At 42.7% G+C, this 20,221-nt stretch overlaps 1 protein-coding gene across 6 annotated transcripts; it reads left to right on the forward strand.

Moving 5' to 3' along the window:
- The first annotated feature begins 39 nt into the window (after window positions 1-39).
- Window positions 40-16,981, forward strand: TMEM169 (transmembrane protein 169). Of its 6 annotated transcripts, none has more exons than XM_050976898.1 (7): window positions 47-140; window positions 752-853; window positions 4,174-4,256; window positions 5,658-5,831; window positions 6,484-6,677; window positions 11,191-11,629; window positions 13,082-16,981. In XM_050976898.1, the coding sequence occupies exons 6-7, from the start codon at window positions 11,326-11,328 to the stop codon at window positions 13,702-13,704; spliced, it is 927 nt and encodes a 308-aa protein (XP_050832855.1). In that variant the 5' UTR covers window positions 47-140; window positions 752-853; window positions 4,174-4,256; window positions 5,658-5,831; window positions 6,484-6,677; window positions 11,191-11,325; the 3' UTR covers window positions 13,705-16,981. The 6 variants fall into 6 exon arrangements, with proteins under 6 accessions (XP_030097423.1, XP_050832854.1, XP_050832855.1 ...); XM_050976899.1 differs by lacking the exon at window positions 752-853 and having other exon boundaries at window positions 13,082-13,651; window positions 15,368-16,981; XM_050976896.1 differs by lacking the exon at window positions 752-853.
- The last annotated feature ends 3,240 nt before the right edge of the window (window positions 16,982-20,221 follow it).

Genomic DNA, 20,221 nt, shown 5'->3' on the forward strand with positions numbered 1-20,221 from the left:
CTCAGCCGCGCCCGCCCCCGCCGAGTGACGCGCGGCCCCGCCCGCCCGGGGCTCGGCGCCGGGGACGGCGGAGCGGTGCTGGTGGCGGCGGCGGTGCCAGGGTCCTGTGTCGCGGCACAGCGTGGCACCGCGGGCGGCAGGTAAGGCAAGGGGAGCGGCTGTCCGCTGTCGGTGTCGCCCGGGTCCCGCCCCGCGGGGCAGACGCCGCTCAGCGCCCGGGAGGGGTCGGTGCCTCCGGTGGCGCCGCGGGGTCGCCGCTGTAGCCCCGCAGTGAGCGCCCACCTGCCCGCAGCTGCGGGCTCGTCCGCTTGTAAGGGACGGGTGCCTCGGTTTTCTATTCCGCTTCGGGTCACCTTCCCCTGGACGCGGGCAGGCACCCTGAGGAGCAGCGGGAGCGGAGTCGCGCCGGGAGCAGCCGGTGGGAAGCCCGGAGGCTGTCACGGACAGAAGAAGGTGCTGCTGTGCGCCTGCCACGGACCCGCGGGCGGGCAGTTCTATCTGCGGGCATGGACTTTGCAGGGAAGAGGCTGTGAAGGCTGAGGTGACAGCGTTTAGCATGTCCCCAGTAGAGTCATTTTGGGCTCAGTTGCCTTTGTGGTGGTGGTGGTGGTGTCCGTCCCCCCTCTCCCGGCCCCCTTAAAATGGCCCTAAGTAAGCTCACTGTTAACTGCACAGCTGACTCAGAGGACAGGCAGCATTATTTTCTTTTCTGTCCCACAGTGAAGTGACAGAGCATCTTTGTCCGTTGCAGATGATTTTAACCGGCGCTGATGTGCCCAGCAGCATGTGTGTGCATGTTCAGTGTCTTTCCAGGCATCTCTTCTGTCCTTTTCAATAGAAGAGATGTTTGAAAGTATGTCTCAATTTTGTCTTGTTATTTTTGCCTTAGGAGAGTTGGCTAATGTGAGGAGAGAGTGAGGTGTTTTTTTTTTTTTTTTTGGGTGTTTTTTTTTTTTTTTTTTTAAGATATATAAGTAAAATGGGAGAATCATTGAGTCTGTTTTGGGATTCTCATTTGTGAAACAAATTTATTTATTTTTCCAAAAGCATGCTTTAAGGTTTAATACTTTAAATCCAGGACAATTTGAGAATAATGTGTTTATCCTGTAGTTCAGTGTTTCAATGGAAACTGTGTACTCTCCTTTAAGGTATATGAGAGGGGAGGCATGGAGAAGTTAACAGTGTGTCCAGATTCATTCATCTGACTGTGAAAGGGTGACAAGACAGGGGTGCATTTCTGCATCATGACTTAGGCCAATAAGGCAACTGTTAGACAAAATTGCCTTTTTGGGGTGGGTAATTGTTTGCAGAATACATCAGTGTTGAAAGCATTCCCACTTTCTGGGGGCAAAACGTGAAACACTGTGAGTGACACTGCAAAAAATTTTTTTCCTCCCTTTAATTATCTTTCACAATCTGAGACTTCACAGATTCCCATTAACTGTCTCTGGCTGCCCTACATATCTTAGGCAGGCCGTATCAGAGCAATCATTAATTAATCCCAGGGAGAAGCACTCATCTGTGCTAGTGAATTAGATCTTCATATTCCAGCCTGCCTGCCATCCCAACTGAGCTGCATGGCTCCAAGGAAAATCCAGTGGGCCTTTCTACTCATGTGACCTCCTTGACTTCAGTGTTCTTCCTAGAGAGCACTATCAAAGAATTTTTCTTCCCTATCAGGATATATTTCTTGGTTTCTGGAATTTCCCCATAGCCACAGAAATGCCATTAATAAGGGGCTGAACCCAAGAGTAAGGGTTCTGTGAGTGAGGGGTGGGAGGAGAAAGGGGAAAGGCATCAAGACTGTAGAGGAAGGAGGAGGGAAAAGAGACATCCATTCCTTGGCATTCAGTGGAGGGTAGCCCCTTCTGGTACAAAATGAATTCACAAAAAATAGAGCTGGGATAACCAATGCTCACAGACATTTTCAGCAAAGCAGTGGCTTCTGTTCACTGTTGTGTCTGTTGCCTTTGAACCAAGGATTCAAACTGTACCTTTGTGTGAATGGATTTTTACCCAGTCGTTGAAATTATTTAAGCTGAAAGGAAGAAAATCTTATTAACTGAAATCAATTTTAATCTCCTCATATGCTTGTACTTTCTAAATCACAAAGGAATGTTATTTTTCTTTTATTGATAGATAGCATTAAAACACGTTGGTCTGTCAATCCACACAGACAGTGGAAAATTCAGTAAGCAAAGGCTTTTGCATATTGATGTTTGTTACTCTATAAACTTAATGTTAAGATTCTGAATTTTTATGTGTTAGAAAATAGTGTCTGATTAGACAGCTTTTTTTTTTTTTTCCAGTATATGTCAGCTTGAATTTGGAAGAAAATAAATCAGCATTTAAAGCCTTGGAGTCTTAATTTTTGTTTTCTGAAGTTAACCGTCTGACTTTTTTTGCCTTGGTATAACTATCACTTAAAACATCAACCATTCAAAAGTCAAAATGACAAAAAAGGAATTCAGTAGTTTTTTCCAGTTGTCAGCTCATTTGGAATTGTAGGATTAGCATATGTCATTCTTGAACATCTACTTTTTTATTTACATATTGAAGAGAAAAAAATAGATTTCCTGGTTTTTTTTAGATTTCCTAGCTCCCAGATTGTGTCTTGGCTTTGAATGAAGTAGTTCAATTTATTGAGATGAATAGGAAACCCTGCGTTTTCAGAAAAGGCTACTTTTGTCCAAAGCTGTCGTTGTGCTTTGCCAGCCTATGGCTCAGCTATTCAGCTGACGACACCTGCCAGTCCAGTATGCTGCCATGCTTTAAAAATCCTGGCACTGATATGTACTGCCTTGAGAATTCCTTATGGCATCCTATCCTTCAGGGTGTCTGTGCCCTCCTATAGCTCAGAATCCACGCTGGCAAGGGGAAAGGTCTCAAGAGTGAAGTACCAACCTGTCATGAGAGAAGAGGTGGCTCCAAACAGGAGAGAAACCTCCACGGGATCCAAACCCTGTGAGAGGTATGCCTGGGGTCAGCAGTCTCACAAGGAGGTGAGGGCAGAGGAGATTTAATGGAAAGCATCTTAGTGCCAGAAATAAAATTTTAAGGTTAGAGACAGTTTCTCATAGAGCATTTCTGCGAGTTAGCCTTCCGAAAAATGAGGCTTGCACTTCAGTAGCCTCTGCTTTCCCAGACCCCACTCTTTTTGGTGCTCTAGGCTCATATTTTTCTTCTCCTGGGACAGCAAAAACCACACAAAGTGTAACAACAATAACTGCTACTCTCCCATTACAAGAAATGCTTGGATTGAGCCAAAACCAAATGAAAGTTGGTGTTTGTGTCCTTACCTCTCTAGACCTTTCCATGGGGTTATGCAATTCCTCTTTGGAAATCCCTGCTACTTTCTCCTCCTGTCTGTACATTCTCTCCTGAGGCTGCTTTTCCTTTTTTCATCTCTTAACAGTGAGAGCCTTTCTGTTTAGTGGCTTCTGGTTTCCATGTCAGAACAGCCTCCTGTTCAGCCCCAGCTGATGTTCAGGCTTTCTGGTCAATTCATCTTTTTGGGGACTTCCTGTCTGGAAAGGCACTTTACTCTCAGCTATGTCTTGGGGGATTTCAGTCTAATTAGATGATAGTCAGGATTTTAAAATCTCTTATCATTATCCCTAGCAATTTTATTCCAATGATTAAAAAAAAAAAAAAAAAAAGAAAAAAAGGAGACAGACATAGGAGACATACCAAGACAGACATCCCCCTCAAAGCAGAGTTTACAGTGGTGTAAGATATAGAATATCAGCATCAAACAGTTTGAAACGTGTTTGTAGAAAGATTTTCTAAACAATTACACACCCTGCTAATACCATACTAATGATACTGAAGCATTCACATGTCTGCAGTTCAAAGTGCTGCATTTTTAATATCCTGTCATCACAGGTCTCTATCTGCACTTGTATCCAATCCCAACTCCCCTGAGCCAAGTAATTCCTGCTGCTGGAGATACTGTCTAAATATCCTAGATTGTATTTACTGTGCAATGCATTAAACAATCCAGAATCACTCCCAGGGGAATATTCTAGTTCACTCTCTGTGCAGTTGTGCTCTCCAGCAACTCCTGGGCTGCAGCCCAGTGTTACTCAGAGAAAGCTTTGATTTGAAGCCCCCAAATATCTTGCCTAAAGAAGAACCACAGGATGTATGTAGCTTGTTGTTGGTATTTTTCAGATAATGCTTTCCAGACGGGATTTACAATTGACTGGATTTTCCATTAGGCTGTATGGCTGCAACTGCTTCCTCTCTAATTGCAGGTATTTCAATGTGTGGTTTCTCCTCATTTTGTCAGTAAAGCACTGACTGGGGTGCTTGATCTTGCCAGCACAGAGCAGGGCAGGAAAGGGGACTGAGACTGTCAGGGATCTTCTGAGTAGGAAGAAAAGAAAAAAAGCCTGAGGTGTTAACCAGGGTCCTTGCTTCTAGTTATTGTAAAGGTCAGAAAAGAGTTCAGCATGCATTGAAACCTTTTCTTGTGAGCACTGTGTGATGGAGGTCTTGGAGCTCTTCACTGGCATCCCCTGCAGTCTTGTCTGTAGCAGAAGTCCTGTGTTAGCACAGGTGCTTCACACCCACCACCAGTGTTTCATGGCTTTGGAGCAACTCCCAGTGTTACTTACTTCCCCATGAGTGTGTAAATGCTGTGTAGAAGGTGTTTTCTCTGCCCTCTGGTTTCTGTATGCAGCAAGTTCTAGTGCATCTTCCAAAGCCAGTGAAGGACAAGTTGGGTCTTAAACCAATAAAAATAGATGCTACACTTGATCTCAGCCTGAAGGCACTGCTGTGGAAGCAGGATGTTTGACTAAAGTTGGTGGGATTGACTTTGTTCAGCTGTTCCTATGGTACAGTGTAATCCAGCAGTGACTTGGGAGATGGGGTAGGGATTGCAATGAGCACGTGCAGTTTCGAGGTTACTCAGGATGGCTTGTTTTGGCAAGTCCAGAAGTGAGGGGTAGGGCAGGGCAACAGAGAAAGCATACCTCTACAGTTGAAATCTAATTTTTCTTACAAAATTTAGAGTCTTTGGTTGAGTTTATTCAAGACTCATATCTAAATGCTTGGTTTGCTTTGAAGATTTCAAGATTTCCATTTCCAAATCAGGCTCCTTTTAAAACCTTGGTTCTCTTTAAAGGCTAATGTGCCCATGCCATTCCTTGACATTTTTTGCACGGTATAATAAACATAAAGAAACAGATATCATCCATGTGGAGGCAGTGGGAAGCTTTATGTCTTTTATCACAATTTCTCTTTCTTCTAGCAGTCTGTTCAAATAAGTGGGAAGATGAGGGCAAGATAGCATTTCAAGCTTTTGCTCCAAAAAGGGTAGACTAGTACAGCTGAGGGATTTTTTAAATGTTGGCATGCAAGAAAAATGATTGGGCATTCCATTTAATAAAAAATAAAAATGCTCAGCTATTCTTGTATGCTGTCTTCCAGTCTTCAGTAATAAGTGATCTGCACAGCAGTTATTGTTCTGTGACATTTGGAAAAGTTATGGAACAGCAAAGGAAAATAAAAAGAACTGATACATAAAACAGATACTCTGCAAAATGTCCTTGACTTTTAAAAATATCCCTGGAAAATGTCATTCAGAAACAATAGTGATACTATGGAATGTATCTCTCCACTACTTTTTTTTTTTGGTGTTTTGTCTGTAGCTGTAGAATGCTGTCAGCGAGCATTTGGTGTCTCACGGAAGAATGGAACGGAGAGCAAAGGTCCTGAGGCACCCAGCATGGCCCCAGGAGCAAGGAAGCCTTTAATCCACACCCAAGCAAGTCCAGTCTTGCTGCAGCTCCAGTGATGGTCAACAGCAGTGCTGGCCACAGCAGGTTTGGCTCATGGTGTGGTACAGGGCTAGCCTAATGGCACCTGCCAACAGGCAGGAGCTGTGTGCCTGTGATAAACTGGAAGGACTGGGCAAACTTGGGTCTGTCAGTTCTTGCCCCCAGAAATCACATTGCTTGCCCACACCTCCCTTTGCTTTTAGCTTGAACTTTCAGCACACTCTGCTCCTGAGGGGAAGGCATGGAGCATGGGGGGGCTCCACTAGCAAACACCTGTAAAGTTTTTGGTGACTTGGGTCATCTTTCTGTGTTACCCCAATGCTTGGGTGCTCAGTGTCATCCTCTGCTTGTGGCAGTCCAGCTTAAAGTCTGCTCCTGCTTGGAAGCATGCCCAGAGAGAGCATAGTCATTTTTCTTGTTTCTCTTTCCAAGAAATGAAAGTGCTTGGAAGTCTGTGGATTTAGCAGAGAGGGTGTGAACTTTGAATTTTAATGTTTGCTTTCTTTTACCTTGCTGGGTGGTAGAGGTAGATGTTTTTCTTTGTGTTTCTTGCTGTTGTTATACAGACAATGCAGTTTGAAATCAGCCACTGCCAGGAGGGGTAGTTTTCCCCTCCTTCCTTAGACATTCCTTCCTGTAGAAAGAGCTGTTTGGTGAAGAATCTGTATGTCTAAAAATAACATTTTATTTTTTTCAGTGAGATAAATCCCCCTGTCAAGCTCACCACAAGCTGCACAGACCCTGGTACTGATAGGGAGGAGCTGTTCTTGCCTCACTGTCTGATATGACATTCATCACAACCTTGAGTATTTGCTAGTTTCAACTGTGCAATCTAGTTTGATCTATTTCACCATAAAATAAAAAGGAAAGAGACATCCTCTGTTTTAGCAGGTGAGGATGCATATGTGAAAGATAATGTGGAGTCATTTAGGCATTTAAAACAGAACCAAAGCTGTGGAAGGAGCCCTACCATTTGGCCCTTTTCCTACATAAAGTGTGAATTAAATTGGCTTTCTTATATATGTCTTGTCACATGTTTTTCTAGGGCCTGGGGGCTGCATGTTCTGCCTTAGACCAATGCGTCCTGTTATAACACAATTGGTTGGTGGCAGACAGATCTGTCCTGAACAGCTGGATGCATCTAATACCACCTATTTTTCATGTGTACAGTTTGCCCCTGCAGTTACAGCAGAAAACCCCTTTAAAAATACTAGGGATTAGAAAATATCCTTTGGGTAACATGCATGCTCAAAACCACACACATGCACAAAATCAGAGGCAGGGATTGAGTGGAGATGGGACCGGGATGCAGAGGTTATGGAGTAAAAGCAGCAAGCAAGGGAATATCTGTGTCTGGGAAGCTCTCTCAAGGTGTGTCTCTGGGGTAGATTTCCCTTCATCTCTTCCCCAACCTGCATAAATCACAGTGCTTCTAAAGCACAGGTTGTTTTTTTGTTTCTGCAGACAACCCCTGCATGATGAGAGTGAAGACGCCGTGACAGTTCTTCTTATGTTTTGTACATTTTATGTGACTATAAAAATAAAAATTTATGCTCCTTGCTGCTTACCGTCTACATTTTTTCCTTTCATGTCTGCTCTGAGCAGTCATAAAAAGGTTACTTGTGCTGTAGCTGGGGTTTAAGATCAAGGATTTTATTAGCTTGCAGGAAGGCTCTTCTTCCCCGTCTGCATTCAAACCAGATAATTTCTATTCTGTTAGCAGCAGGATCAAACCCTGAAAACCAATGGAAGAAGCTTCCTTTGACCTAAATGGTGCAAGGCCAAGCTTTTAGGCTCCTGTTTTGTATGTCAGAGACTATTACTGTCACAGGAAGCATAAGCAGCCGTAGCTTTCCTGCATAGTAACAGAAGACTGTGCTTCTAAAAATTACTCTACAAAGTGCTTTTGCAGAGTAGCCTCCCCAGGGTTCTCCATCTGTTTTCATATGGAGATTAATAACAAATTGTTTGGCTAATAAACTGCTCCTTTCTATCTCTGAAATATGACAATTTCTTTTCTTTCTCTCCCATGGACAGTTTTGATTCCTGTCTGCCCCTGTGCACCCACGTTGGGGGCATCACTAGTATGAGATGCACAGCAATTGTTAATGTTTCAGCTCCATAGCAAGGCTTTTAAAGGGTGAAGGTTTTGGTGTGTGGCTGGAGGAACTGGTGCTGTGGACAGCTGTGGAGTGCTGAGGGTTGGCCTTATTCTTAGAAGTGGTAAAGAAAAGGAAGAGAGGAAAATGAAGCTCTTTGTACACTACTGTGATTTCTGCAAGAGCCCATTTCTTGTTTGCAGCTACAGAGAAAATATTTCCAGGAAAAATGGGACTAAGGCTTGAACCTGTTCAACTCAGCAGCACTGCTGTAGGATGTAGAGCTGATGGTGGTATTTTGAAGTGCAGTGTGCAGAAGTTCTGGACCAGCTGGCACTGGATATTTTAGCTGCTTCATTGGGAAACCGTTGAGAGAAAAATAAACGTGTACGGTGAGAACAGGCATAAGATCAGGAGCGATCTTTGTGATCTTCAATCTGACTGCTCCCTAATGCAAACCAGAAGACTTTCCCTCTTCTGGTCAAGTACAGGTGACCAAAATTCTGCCAAGACAGCCAGTCCAGATTTGGAAGTTTCCCAACAGTTTATCACCCTGTGATATACCAAGGGACACCTACCCACTTTGTTAAAACACCTACCTAACGTCTGCCTTTTTGCATCTTTCAGCTTTTTATCTTGCTGCATCCTCCTCTGCTGGGTCATAAGGATCTCCTACATGCTTTTGGTTTTGATGTAGACAGACTGACATCAGATTTTAGCTTCTTGTGCCTTAAAGAGAATAATCTGGGCTCCTTCACTTCCTTATCCCAAGGGCTTTGACTCAGCCACAGCAACAGTGCTTCTTAGGGGCTTGTCCCCCATTGCCTGTTCCCTCTCCTTTTATCAGCAGGAGGAGAAACTGAGCTGCCACTCTCAGATTACCCTGCTGTGGAGGTGTTTCTAGTCCTGGTGGTAACTCACAGAGGCAGTGGCTGCTATATAGTGGGGTGGGAACATCAGACATAGCAAAATAACTTGGGCATCATGGGCATCTTCTGGTCATTAATCAGCGTTCTGCTTGTGTGGTGAGCACAAGAACAGGATACAGATTGCTGGTGTCTGTCTATGAGAGATTCAGGAGGGATATCACCTTGCTCCCTTCGCAGTCAGGGCTGACATAGTCCTTTGGGCTTTGGCCTCACACTGAGAACTGACATTAGTTTATCATCCACTGTGAGTTTAAGCAGGCCACAGCTGGATCAACTTTAAGAAAAAAAACCAACCCAACTACAAATATTTGCCTGTAGCTTTGTGTTATTTTTAAATGTTACTTGTAAGTCATTCCCGTCTCAAATCAGTAGGGACTGAACATGGAACTAGAGCCAGGAACTTTGGGAATCTAATCAACTTCTGTGTCTCCAGACTTTTAGTAGATTCTTCCAAAAGTGATGCTTTTGGTTTCTCAGTTTCCAGGCCTGTTTCCCAAATTTTTTGAAGCAGAATCTCACTGTTGTCTCAGGGGCTCATTAGGCTCAATCACATATTTTCAAGGTTTTATAGAGGCAAAACATGAAGTTTTACAGCTGATGTTCAGAGAAAAATGTTAGAGTCTGTTGTACTTCCTGAATGAATTTACTACAAAGAGTGAGTTTATTCCATTGCATAAATTAATTCCATTTACCCCTAAAGGCATTAAAACAAAAACAAAACAAAAAAAGCCAACAAACGAAAGCTTACATGAATTTCTGTTTTCCAGTGTGTCTGCTAATTTAGACATACATATTTTATGGCAGGTGTGATGGCAATCTAAACAGACTCTTTGTAGCCATGCTGCATAGCTAAAAATATTGTCTGCACAGTAATTTAGAAGTAGTCTGGCTTCTGGGGTATACTGAATCTTGAGGGGTTTTAAAGTCCATTTTATGTGTCTTCTAATCACCAGGAAAGATTTATTTTCTCTAATGCACAAAAATAATCTGATTGTTGAATTCTTCAAGGCTCCTTCGAGCCAAATGGACACAGTCCTTTAGGTGTTAAAGTGATACAAGTTTTGTGTGGGTGTGGTGTGTTTAAGTGTGAGCGAACCAGGCATAAATAGTTGATCTAAAGTTCTGCACAAAATTTCAGAACAGACCAGCAAAATCTTAGATCTGTGGGAAGACCAGGACCATACTGCCAAATTTAAAAGTGCTTAACTTTTTTCTGTCATCCATTCAAGCAAAACTATTTCCCCAGAATTATGTAGGCTATAAACTATGATGCTTGTGATTCTTAGTTTCCTGTTAAAGGAAAGACTCAGTTACTAGGTAGAAGCTTAATTATTGGTCAGTTGCATTCTTTTAAATACAAGTGTTCATGTAAATGTTCAAGAGAGATCTTCAGAGTTGTTAAAATGTTTTTCATTGTATTCAGATTTGTACCTAAATGCTTCATGAATACTTGGCACTGTCAGTTTCCTTAAATGTTATGAAATCTGAGAACCATTAATCCTTTTTCCATATTCATGGAGCAGGATTTGTCTGCCTCAATGCATGCTTAATAATGTGGTTTTTACTTAGGCAGCTTTCCCATGGATGATAGTTTCACTTGATATCACTGTTAACTTTGCTTGAATGAGGAGCAAAAATTGATTTTTGCCAAAAAGATTTGTGAACACTCATGTTGTTTTCTCTGCACAATCAGAAGAATTTGCTGTGGTTCCCAATTCTCTCTCCAGCTAAGTCATCTTAATAATAATTTTGCTTTAAATCCACTGTATATTCTGTATTTTTAAAAGTATGGCAACACTACATATTGCTAAATTGCTGAAGTTTGAAACATCACTCATTTTGACATAATTTGATTAATTTTTGTAATATCCTTGCAGAGGGGAGTAGATCATTAGAAGCTCAAAATGAGAAAGGCTGGCACCAATATAGCTGCTGTAATGCTGGACAAGCACAGTGTTCCTGTTGCACTTGTCTCTAGGCCAGCCCCTTAAATCGGTCAACTTCTTTTTCATCTATGGTTTCCATCCTTTATTCTGACGCCTTCAGGCCAAAACTATTGTCTTCTGTTTGTTTCCAGCATTGCAGAGGAATGTTAAATTCATCCAGTAAGCTGGCTATGTTTAATTCCTTCTTATAAACGTTAATACTCTTTCCAGTAGCTTTGGTTTATTATACTGAAAACTGGACCCTAAGAATCAAGATAGATTAGACACCACAAAACATGTAGCCGTGTAAGAGAACTGATTTTCAGGACAGTAATAGAGATCTTCAGATGACATTTAAACCAGTTGGACGTAACTCTTTTGAGGAAAATTCTGCCAATCTTTTCTACTTGGTAAGACAAAGACACTTTTTCAGCCTTCTCTCTCATTTTAGGCTGGGAATGGAGTGCATAGTTTGGATACCAGCAGTGGGACATCTTACCAGAACAAAGCATCCATGGGACCATTGTTAATCAATGACTTCTAAGTGCAGGATTGGTGCTGTTGGATTGGAAACAGGTGCTACAGGATGCCAGGTGAGGTGACTGAGAGCAGCAGTGGGATGGAGGAGACTGTGCAGAAAGACAGCAAGCCTGGAGGCCAGAGCCCTCGCTGTGGGACAATGAGAAGGGCTGTGGCAACCACTGTCACCTTTGATGGGGAAGCCACTATGGACCGCAGGAAAAAGAAGAAGAAAGAGTCCCGGCCCGAGTCAATAATCGTGTATCGGTCCGAGAATGACAATAAGGTGGAAGAAGAACAGGTGGATGAAGAAGGAGGGGATAAGAGCTCTGAGGAAGGCTCCAAGTTCCTGGGTCAGTCTATGACAGATGGTATGTAGCCCTGAGAATACTCACTTCACATAAGCTTTTTTGATGCCATCATGCTCTAAGGTCAAATGGAAGTGACTGTGGGACCAACCCTCTACCAGACTGCAGGCAGGGAGACCTTGAGTTCATACCTGAAAATGCTCTGAAACAGAAAGCATTACAGGCTGATTTGGGATGTCTCCTGCAGTTCTTTGCAAACTTAGGTTATTGCTACAGTTTTAGTTTTAAATGTATGTGCTGGTTGGGGTTGATGTGCTGGTTGCAGTGCTATGCATGCATTAAGCTAATGATGTCACTGTCCATGCCTAAACAACTGCCTGTTAAGTGAAAGGATGGAAGCAGATGGAGTTAGTGGCTCTACCTTTGATAGGGAATTTAACACATTATCTAGGATTTGCTGTTGCCTTCTGTTTGCATGCACTCAGCACGGCTTCCTCTCAAAGGGTGATTATTTGGCAAGGTCATTATGGGGGATCTTTGAGTCACTTTCACTTCTGCTATCTGTCCAGGGAAGAAGTGTGGAAGGCAGGTCCTGTGGCTAAAAACTCCTGTGAGTCAGCAGTGCAGGCTGAGAGGGGCCCAAATGCTCCTGGTCCACCAGATGCCCCTATGATCCCAGACCCTATTATTACTTGCCTGCTGCCTTCCTACTTTTGTGGAGCACTTCAAGCAGCTCAGCCTCTTTTTAAGAGTTTCTGGAGACCTTCTTCCAAGCTAGTCAGAATTAAGACCAGGAGGAAATAAACTGTAGCCCCAAAGAGGAGTTTATGGCCGCTGCATGGCCCATCCTATACCAATGTCACTTGAAAGCTGAAGCAGTTCCTTTGTAACTTTTAACACATATACCAGCACTGCCCACTTTGGTGCCTCTACTGATCTCTTGAAATGCAAACATAATTTTATGACAGTTTGTTAAGTTTTTCTAAACTTCAAAAATTAATTTGGATTGAGACACAATGCAAATGTAAAGTGAAATATTAGCTATTCAGGTATAATTTAATGTGTGCATGTGCTTATTCCCAAACAAGAGTCTTAGTGATGCTTATCTAATTAATCCCATGTGTCCATGCTGCTCAGCAATAAATGCATGAAGTAAACAGAGAAAACATGTATACCATTTTCAACTGAGTTACTCTGTCTCATTCTCTCTCATTCTCCTATACTCTTGCAGCACTTTCCCTTCATGTATTGTCCCTAGTGGAGACACTGGACTTTTCTCTCTTGTGATTTCTATAATTTGGAATTCCTGTCTTCTTCCTCATTAGCTCTTCTTTCATTTTCTTCTGTGGTAATTTTCTTCATACTGCATTGCTTCTTGTTTTCCATCTTTTTAAATTTGATTTTACACGTAACTCCATATGGACTATCTAATTGTCTTTGGGGTCTTTGAAGATTTACACAAAATACTTTGTACAGAAAATAAATCTGATGTAGATGAGTTTATCTGTGTTGTAGGTGTCTGGAACATGCCTTTAGACAGCCGCTATGTCACCTTGACTGGAACAATCACCAGGGGAAAGAAGAAGGGTCAGATGGTGGACATCCACGTCACCCTAACAGATAAAGAGCTGCAGGAACTGGCTAAGTCAAAGGAGCCTCCTAAAGAAGATGTACCTGAGAAAAAGAAGAAATGTGATGTTGGGTTAGACAGAGGACCTCACATCGTCCTCTGGACCATCATCTGCCTCCCCATCATTTTTGTAGTGTCCTTCGTGGTTTCATTCTACTATGGAACCATTACATGGTACAACATCTTCTTGGTGTACAATGAAGAGAGGACCTTCTGGCACAAAATCACCTTTTGTCCTTTTTTAATTATCTCCTACCCAATTATAATTATGGTTGTTTCTTTCTCCCTAGGCCTGTATTCAGCTGTAGCCCAGGTAGCATGGTCCTTTGGGTACTGGTGGCATGCTGTCAGGGATATGGAGAAAGGATTCTGTGGCTGGCTCTGCAGCAAGCTGGGCTTGGAAGATTGTTCTCCGTACAGCATTGTCGAGCTGCTTGATTCTGACAATATCTCAGGTAGTCTCTCTGCCAAGAGCTCTGCGCAGGGGGTTGAGACCTCAGCAGTCTGAGCCTTTGTCCTGGATGACTATTTTGGTCATACACCAGTGTTCTCACCTAGAAGATAACACACTGATTAAAAAAAAAAATATATATATATATTTAAACACAAATTTAATGAATAAAATATTGGGCTGAGAGTCCTCTTTAAATGTCACAGAATGCAAGAATGCTAGCTTCACATGCTCTGGGTGGGGAGGTGCATGGCTTTCCAAGGATTTGTCATATGTTGTAGCTAATTACAGCTTCTGGGAGTCATAAGAAAATCCAGGTCTGCAGGGCTCTGGCTGTTCGTGGAGTAGCAGAGACATATTGTGATAAGTCCACTTCTGTCAAGGCAGACTTTACTTTTCAGCAGTAGGACATAAATGTGACCTATGACAGAGTGAAAAGAAGTCTCTGCTCAGGGGATGAACTGCAAGAGATTGGAACCCATTCAGAGGTGAAGGCTAAATTGCAAAATATGTGATGTTCCTGCAGTTTTCTTAGAAAGGGACCTTTCCCAGTCCTTCCAACAAGAGCAGCTAACTTAGGCAGGCTGACTGCTTAGACACTGTCAGAGTCCAGTGTCACAGACCACTGAAATAGTGGGAGAGGACAGCATAGCTGCCAACAAAGGCAAGTGAGTTCTACACTGACCTGAAACAGCCCCATCCCACAATGGGAGAGCAGAGCTTGCTTTGTAATGTGGTGTGTGGGGACCTGATGGGGCGGTCACCAAGAACCCTCAAGTGGCTGCAGGTTCTCAGATAGGTGCTTGGAACACATCTGCAGTGGTTCTCTTGGTATGTGCACTTCTAGGGAGGAATGATCTACAGGAGTTATGCAGTGCAAACAGTTAGTTGTATTATAGGGAGGAAATACTAGCTCTGAGGAGGTGCCTGCCCCTAAGGAGGGGACAATCCATTTATATCACACTGCAGTGCAGGTGTGGACTTGCATTACCTGGATTTAGGGAGGTGGAGTTGAAGGCACTTGGGATGCGAAGGGCTCTGAAACAAGTTATTCTGGTTTTCAAGTTGTTCTTATGGAAGAGCTGTTGAACCTCCCCTTTCAGAATGGGGAAGTCCAGAAGTTCATGTCTATCCGTGCTTCTGGAAATCTGTGTCACCTTTCCCAACTCATCCCTCTTCCTATTTAATTATGTGGAAGAGAATGAATTGTACCTCTTTCTCCCCTCATGTCTCATTTTCATAATGGGTTTCCCTCCTTTTTGGATATTTTATGGCATCATAGTGGGCTCCCTGACCAGGCAGAGGTGGCCACCACAGGCTGGAGAAATTCAAATTGTCTCTTTAAAAAATGACTAGCAGAAAAGTTCTTTATTCTCAATCATCTATTGGGGTTTTGGCCTAAGGAGATGAGCAAAATAAAAGAGAGGTATAGCAGATTCTAATGGGGACTGAGTAACACATTTGAAAGGCAGTTAATTTTCTCAGTGCTCCAGTTCAGCTGGTGCTGCTGGAAAGTCTGTGAGGCCCAAGCCAGACGAGCCCACCATTTGCTTGCATGTAGGTAGGTAAGTGTGATGTGCAGTCTGTCAGCTGTGCAGTCACTCCTGTCTCTGGAGGTGTCTCCCTATGGGGGGGGGAACTGCTCTAGTTTTAGGATGATAGAAAGAAGCATTCAGAAGCTGGATTTCACAGAAACTAATGCTTTGTGTTGCATTTTAAGGCTGAGCTCAAGATTACACTGACTGTCCTGGTTAGAACATCTGGGAACTGGTGATGTATAAACAAGTCCATCTGATCCTCTAGTCCTGACACTGAGAAATAAGTAGTTCCTGCTGCATCCTTGGTTCCTGGGAGGTCAAAGGAGCCTCGTAGCATTGGCTGAAGGCTCATCAGTAAGTAATGCACAAGCTAAATATCAAGAGCAGTCTTGGCCCCACACTTAACTGGGAAAGCAGTGGTGCTCCATGGGCACAGGTAGAGCCAGGCTGTGTTTGTTGCTTCCTGCTGTCATTTTTTACTGGTGAAGTCTTTCAAAGCAATTACTAACTTCCAGAAAAAAAAAAAATAGAATAGACCCCAATCTGTGAGACTACGTCAGGTAGTTTAGTGGGATTCAAAGAGGCTGACATACACACGGGACTGGTTCAAGCAGTGGAATGCCTTTCACAGGCCTGCTCCAGTCAGGCAGGCTGATACGCCTCTGAATCAATGGAGATGCTGAGGATAAGCCATGCCAGTGCTGGCAGTCTGTAGTGACCTAGTGCAGCCACTCTTCTTAATACTGCTCCACATGGAAATTGCAGGCTCCCACATGGCTGGAGGATGGGAATAAGTGATGCTTAACAAGCATTAAGGAAAAAGAAGGTCCTCTGGCAAGTGTTCTCACGCTTTGCCTAGAGGGATGCTGCTGGCATGAAAGGGGTGGATTGTGTATCTTGGCCCCAACGTGCAGCAGACAAGTTTGGGGAAAGGATGGCTGGCAAGTGTGCATTGCTGCAGAGGGAGAAACTCAATTCAGCTGTCACTGCCAAACAGCAGCTGTTCAAGGCTAGACGAAAGGCTGGGGTCAATAGCACAAAGAGCCTTCAGCTTACAGAGGGCTTGAATGATAAATACCAGCTCATTACAGAATACATCCATGTGAAATGTCTGCTGAGCTGCAGGATTTGCTTTCAGGATTGCTAACAGCCCTCTGGAGTAGAGACAAAACCAAATGTGTGCCTCTTACTGCTACATAGACACAAAGGAGCATCAGAGTACCCTCCCTCTGCAGTGCAGCTGTGCTTCTGGGTTTGGGGGTCACATTTTGGGGGATATGCTGGGACAATCCATCATGTGTTTTCTACTTCTTTACACTTAACTAAGCTTTCATTGTCTCCTGCTAAATTCAAGACATTCTCTCATTGATTTTGGTGGGGGCTATTTAAGCTTGGTGTTAGTTCTGGTGCTTGGGGTTAGTTTTGGTGCTATTTGTAAAAGTTTAATCAGACTTTTCTCTAAGCAACTGCATAGCTTTTTCTCTTGCCCATTGTCCTCTGTAGCAGTTTGCCTGTTGCAAAATATATAATAATTATCAATTGTTGTAATAGAAAAAGAGCACAAGTTTTTGTCTTGTCCTACCCTGCTTTCACAAACAAGTAATTTTTGTTTATGTGCCACTGTCAGACTGCAGGGAATTCCAGTTATTCTGATTGTTGAGTGTGTTTCTGGCTGCTCTAGTCTGGATGTTTTTTAATTAAAGATACTGTTTGCTGATTGTTATTTTTAATTGCATTTCCTTTTCCCATCCTTGCTGGCCTGGGTGGAGAATAAAGATGTATGTGGCTTTACAGGAGTGTTGCTCTCATGCTTTTGTTTTACTTTGTGTTAAAATCAGTGCTGTGGCATGGGCAGAGTCATTCTATGCTGATAATTGATTAGAATTCCTTATGTTTGAAGATCCACTTTAAAGTGTGTCTGAAGTGGGTCAAAGTTCTACCCCTTGTTAAACAGTGCCTATCCAGAATTGTCATATATCTTCAGGGCCTGTGTTCTTCATTTTTACTTCATAGCTCAATTAAAAAATTAAATACAAATGAAAACTTTGTATTTAATTTTACTCATTGGGTGTCTGTTTAGCTTTAGCCACAAGGATCTATAGTGGGGAAAACACTTCCATACCAAAACAGGAAGTACTTTTAACTCTTCAAACATGGTTTGTGTGTCTGTGACTTGGAGCTGCTGTTTACAGCTGTGCTGGGAAGATTTCTTACAACCCTTGGGTGCTTCAAGCATGACTGTGATAAGTCAAAGGAGAATCCACCAGCACAGTTATTCAAAGTGTCTAAATATTAAATGACACCTTTGGATCTCTCCCACATAGTCTTATTACAGCTCTACGCTCCTATTATTAAGAGGGTAGAGCTGTAATAAGACTATGTGGGAGAGATCCAAAGGTGTCATTATTAAAAATTAATAAAAATCTTCTTTCTTCTAAGAAGGGGAGATGGATCTTCAGAAAACCCAAACTAAATTCCTAGCTGAGGGCTAGCACACCTTCAGTAAAACAGCTCTTTGAGCCAAAAAGCTACCTGTAGGTAATTCCCTCAAACTGGAAGTGCAACAGCTGGAAATAGCAGGAAGGTGCTTTTGGTTTGATGCCTGCTGCAAACATGGCCAAGGGAGTGCAGAATTTCTTAGGTGGCAGATGTATGTTGGGGACTCCCCACCGCTTCACCCGGTGAAGAACATAATGAAGGACACTCAGCTTCCTGTGAGATGGAGATAATGGGCCCAGAGAAATAGCTCATTAGCCTTTGCAGTTCTCACTTCTGGTAATCATTTTATAAGATAATGGTTATCAGTGAGAGACTCCTATTGAAGATCTTTGCATCAGGCAACGCACACCTATGTGACTGCACCATGTATCTCACCAAGGGAAGTGCTAATTCTGCCTGCAGACTTACCCATCCCATTCAGTTTCTCTGAGGACTGAAACAATAACAGCATGAATGTGCTTTTATCCACAGTAAGTCCCTTGAATTCACCCTTCTAGTGCCTCCAGCCTGTGCTTTGAATTCTAAGACCAGGATCCTGCAATTCCTTGCTGAGATGATCAGCAGAGGTTGCAAAAGGCATCCTCATAAGCACCCCCCACAGATACCTTTTAGAAGCTGCAACCACAAGCTAAGAAAAGCCACTCCAATGTGCTCTTGAGCACTGAAGCATGCAATTACACTAGCATTACAGAGAGAAAATAAGGATGCACAGACCACAGTTCTGCACTGTGATGGACACAATTTGGCTCAACATTTATGCAACCCCTTTTTGTCCCAGACAGTGAATTATATGGAATCAGTACCCTCCCTGCTTCTTTCCAAGTATTTGGTAATGTGGAGGTAGTTCTATTAATGTGTATTCATCCCTAGATTAGTCTATGCATGTTTATTCCCTGAATGGAAAAGGGAGATAAAAAAAAAAAAAAAGTTTAATCAAATTCAGGAGGGGCTAATCCACTTGGAAACACAACTTTTTGATTAACTTAGTGAATGAGAATAGACATTGTGTTTGCTTGTCTTAACTACTAAAGCTTGATTTCTCTTCCAACAGGCAGCCACTTAATGATGAGGGAGGGCTTGTGGTTGTGTGTTAGGTCCAGGTAAATTACCAGGGGGTTCAAAAATCCCCAATGCATCCTTCCACATAACAGGTGAAGTGTGATTGCATGCAAACAAGCAGTCCAGAGAAATGAGGCTTGAGGGTCTGTCACGTATCCCCTCTGGTCACCCAGTTCCATTAACTTCCAGTTCTCCTAATTTCATGTCATTACACGGTAGCTGAAGTCTGTCAGAATGCATTAAAATACAGAGAATGCCTGAGTCAGGCCAACAATGCATTTTTCCCTCTGTTTAAAAAATGCCCTTGCTTTTAGTGTGCTAAACATAAAACCTTTTTCACAGAGTACAGCAGCTAAAATCCATTGTGGTTTGTATTCATTGAAATTAGATATGCCATGGATAAATTTGACCTGGAGCCCCTTAAGATACAAATCTTAGATGTGATCTCCTGGTCTCAGGGCTCCTTGTCCCAGCCATTTCTTCCAGGTGCAAACTTAGCTTTACAAGATAAAAAAGGATAACTACTGGTTTCAATAGTATGTTCTGCCTGCAAATAGGATAAACCCCCCCACCTCCCAGGCAACATGTTCCCCCAGAGCATGGTTTATTGCAAGTTCCTCCAGCAGTAAGGTACATTAAGACAAGTATATTTGAAGGTGCCTTAGACTATCTTCATATATATGCCAAATTCTTTCTGCTTCTACAGTGATAAGGTAAGAGAATCAATTACTTCTACTACAAAATACCATCAAAGCAGCTCATTAGGATATAACACAAATATAGCTTGATTTATTCTAGCCTGATTATCTGAATAACCTGCAGTTGTGATCCGAACACCCCAAATATCATAAATAAATGGAATGGCTTTTATAGTGTTGGTGCTGGGAATGAATCCAACAGATCCTGGGGTAGTCAGCCTAGGGAGAGCATGAATTTTTTTCAGTTGTTTTTTCTAAAATACATTCTTGTCCTGAAGTATGGAAGTGTCAGTTTCTAATGATGTACTTAAATGTATTTGTAGTGAGATGCCCTTATAATTACAGGCAATTACTAGAATATCCTTCCATGATAATGGAGATTTTCCTTAACACTTTATCCATGGAAAAATGGCATGCAGAATTAATAAACATAAGCAATTTTAACCTTCATTAATTTATTTGAATGAGCTCCTCTGTGACCTAAGAGAGGAACAGAAATAATTTGTAGTATCTGCATGTAGTAAAGAAAAAAGTGAAATATTTAATACAATGAGTAGTATCATCCCAAGGCACACATAGTGTCATTGATAATGGTGTCTCAGTTCTCCCTAAATATGTGTTGGTGGAGCTGCCTTCAGTGACTCACAGTGATTATAGCACTGGCTTGTCTCTAATGCGATTAAACACCGCTGGAGCAATGGACTCCCATATCAAAACAGGCTCCAAGGAAAAAGTTTCATGTCATGGTGGTGACTTCAGCCAGCCCCATGATTACAGCAG

The sequence above is a fragment of the Serinus canaria genome, chromosome 7 (genome assembly GCF_022539315.1).
Source record: "Serinus canaria isolate serCan28SL12 chromosome 7, serCan2020, whole genome shotgun sequence".
Taxonomy (NCBI): Eukaryota; Metazoa; Chordata; class Aves; order Passeriformes; family Fringillidae; genus Serinus; species Serinus canaria.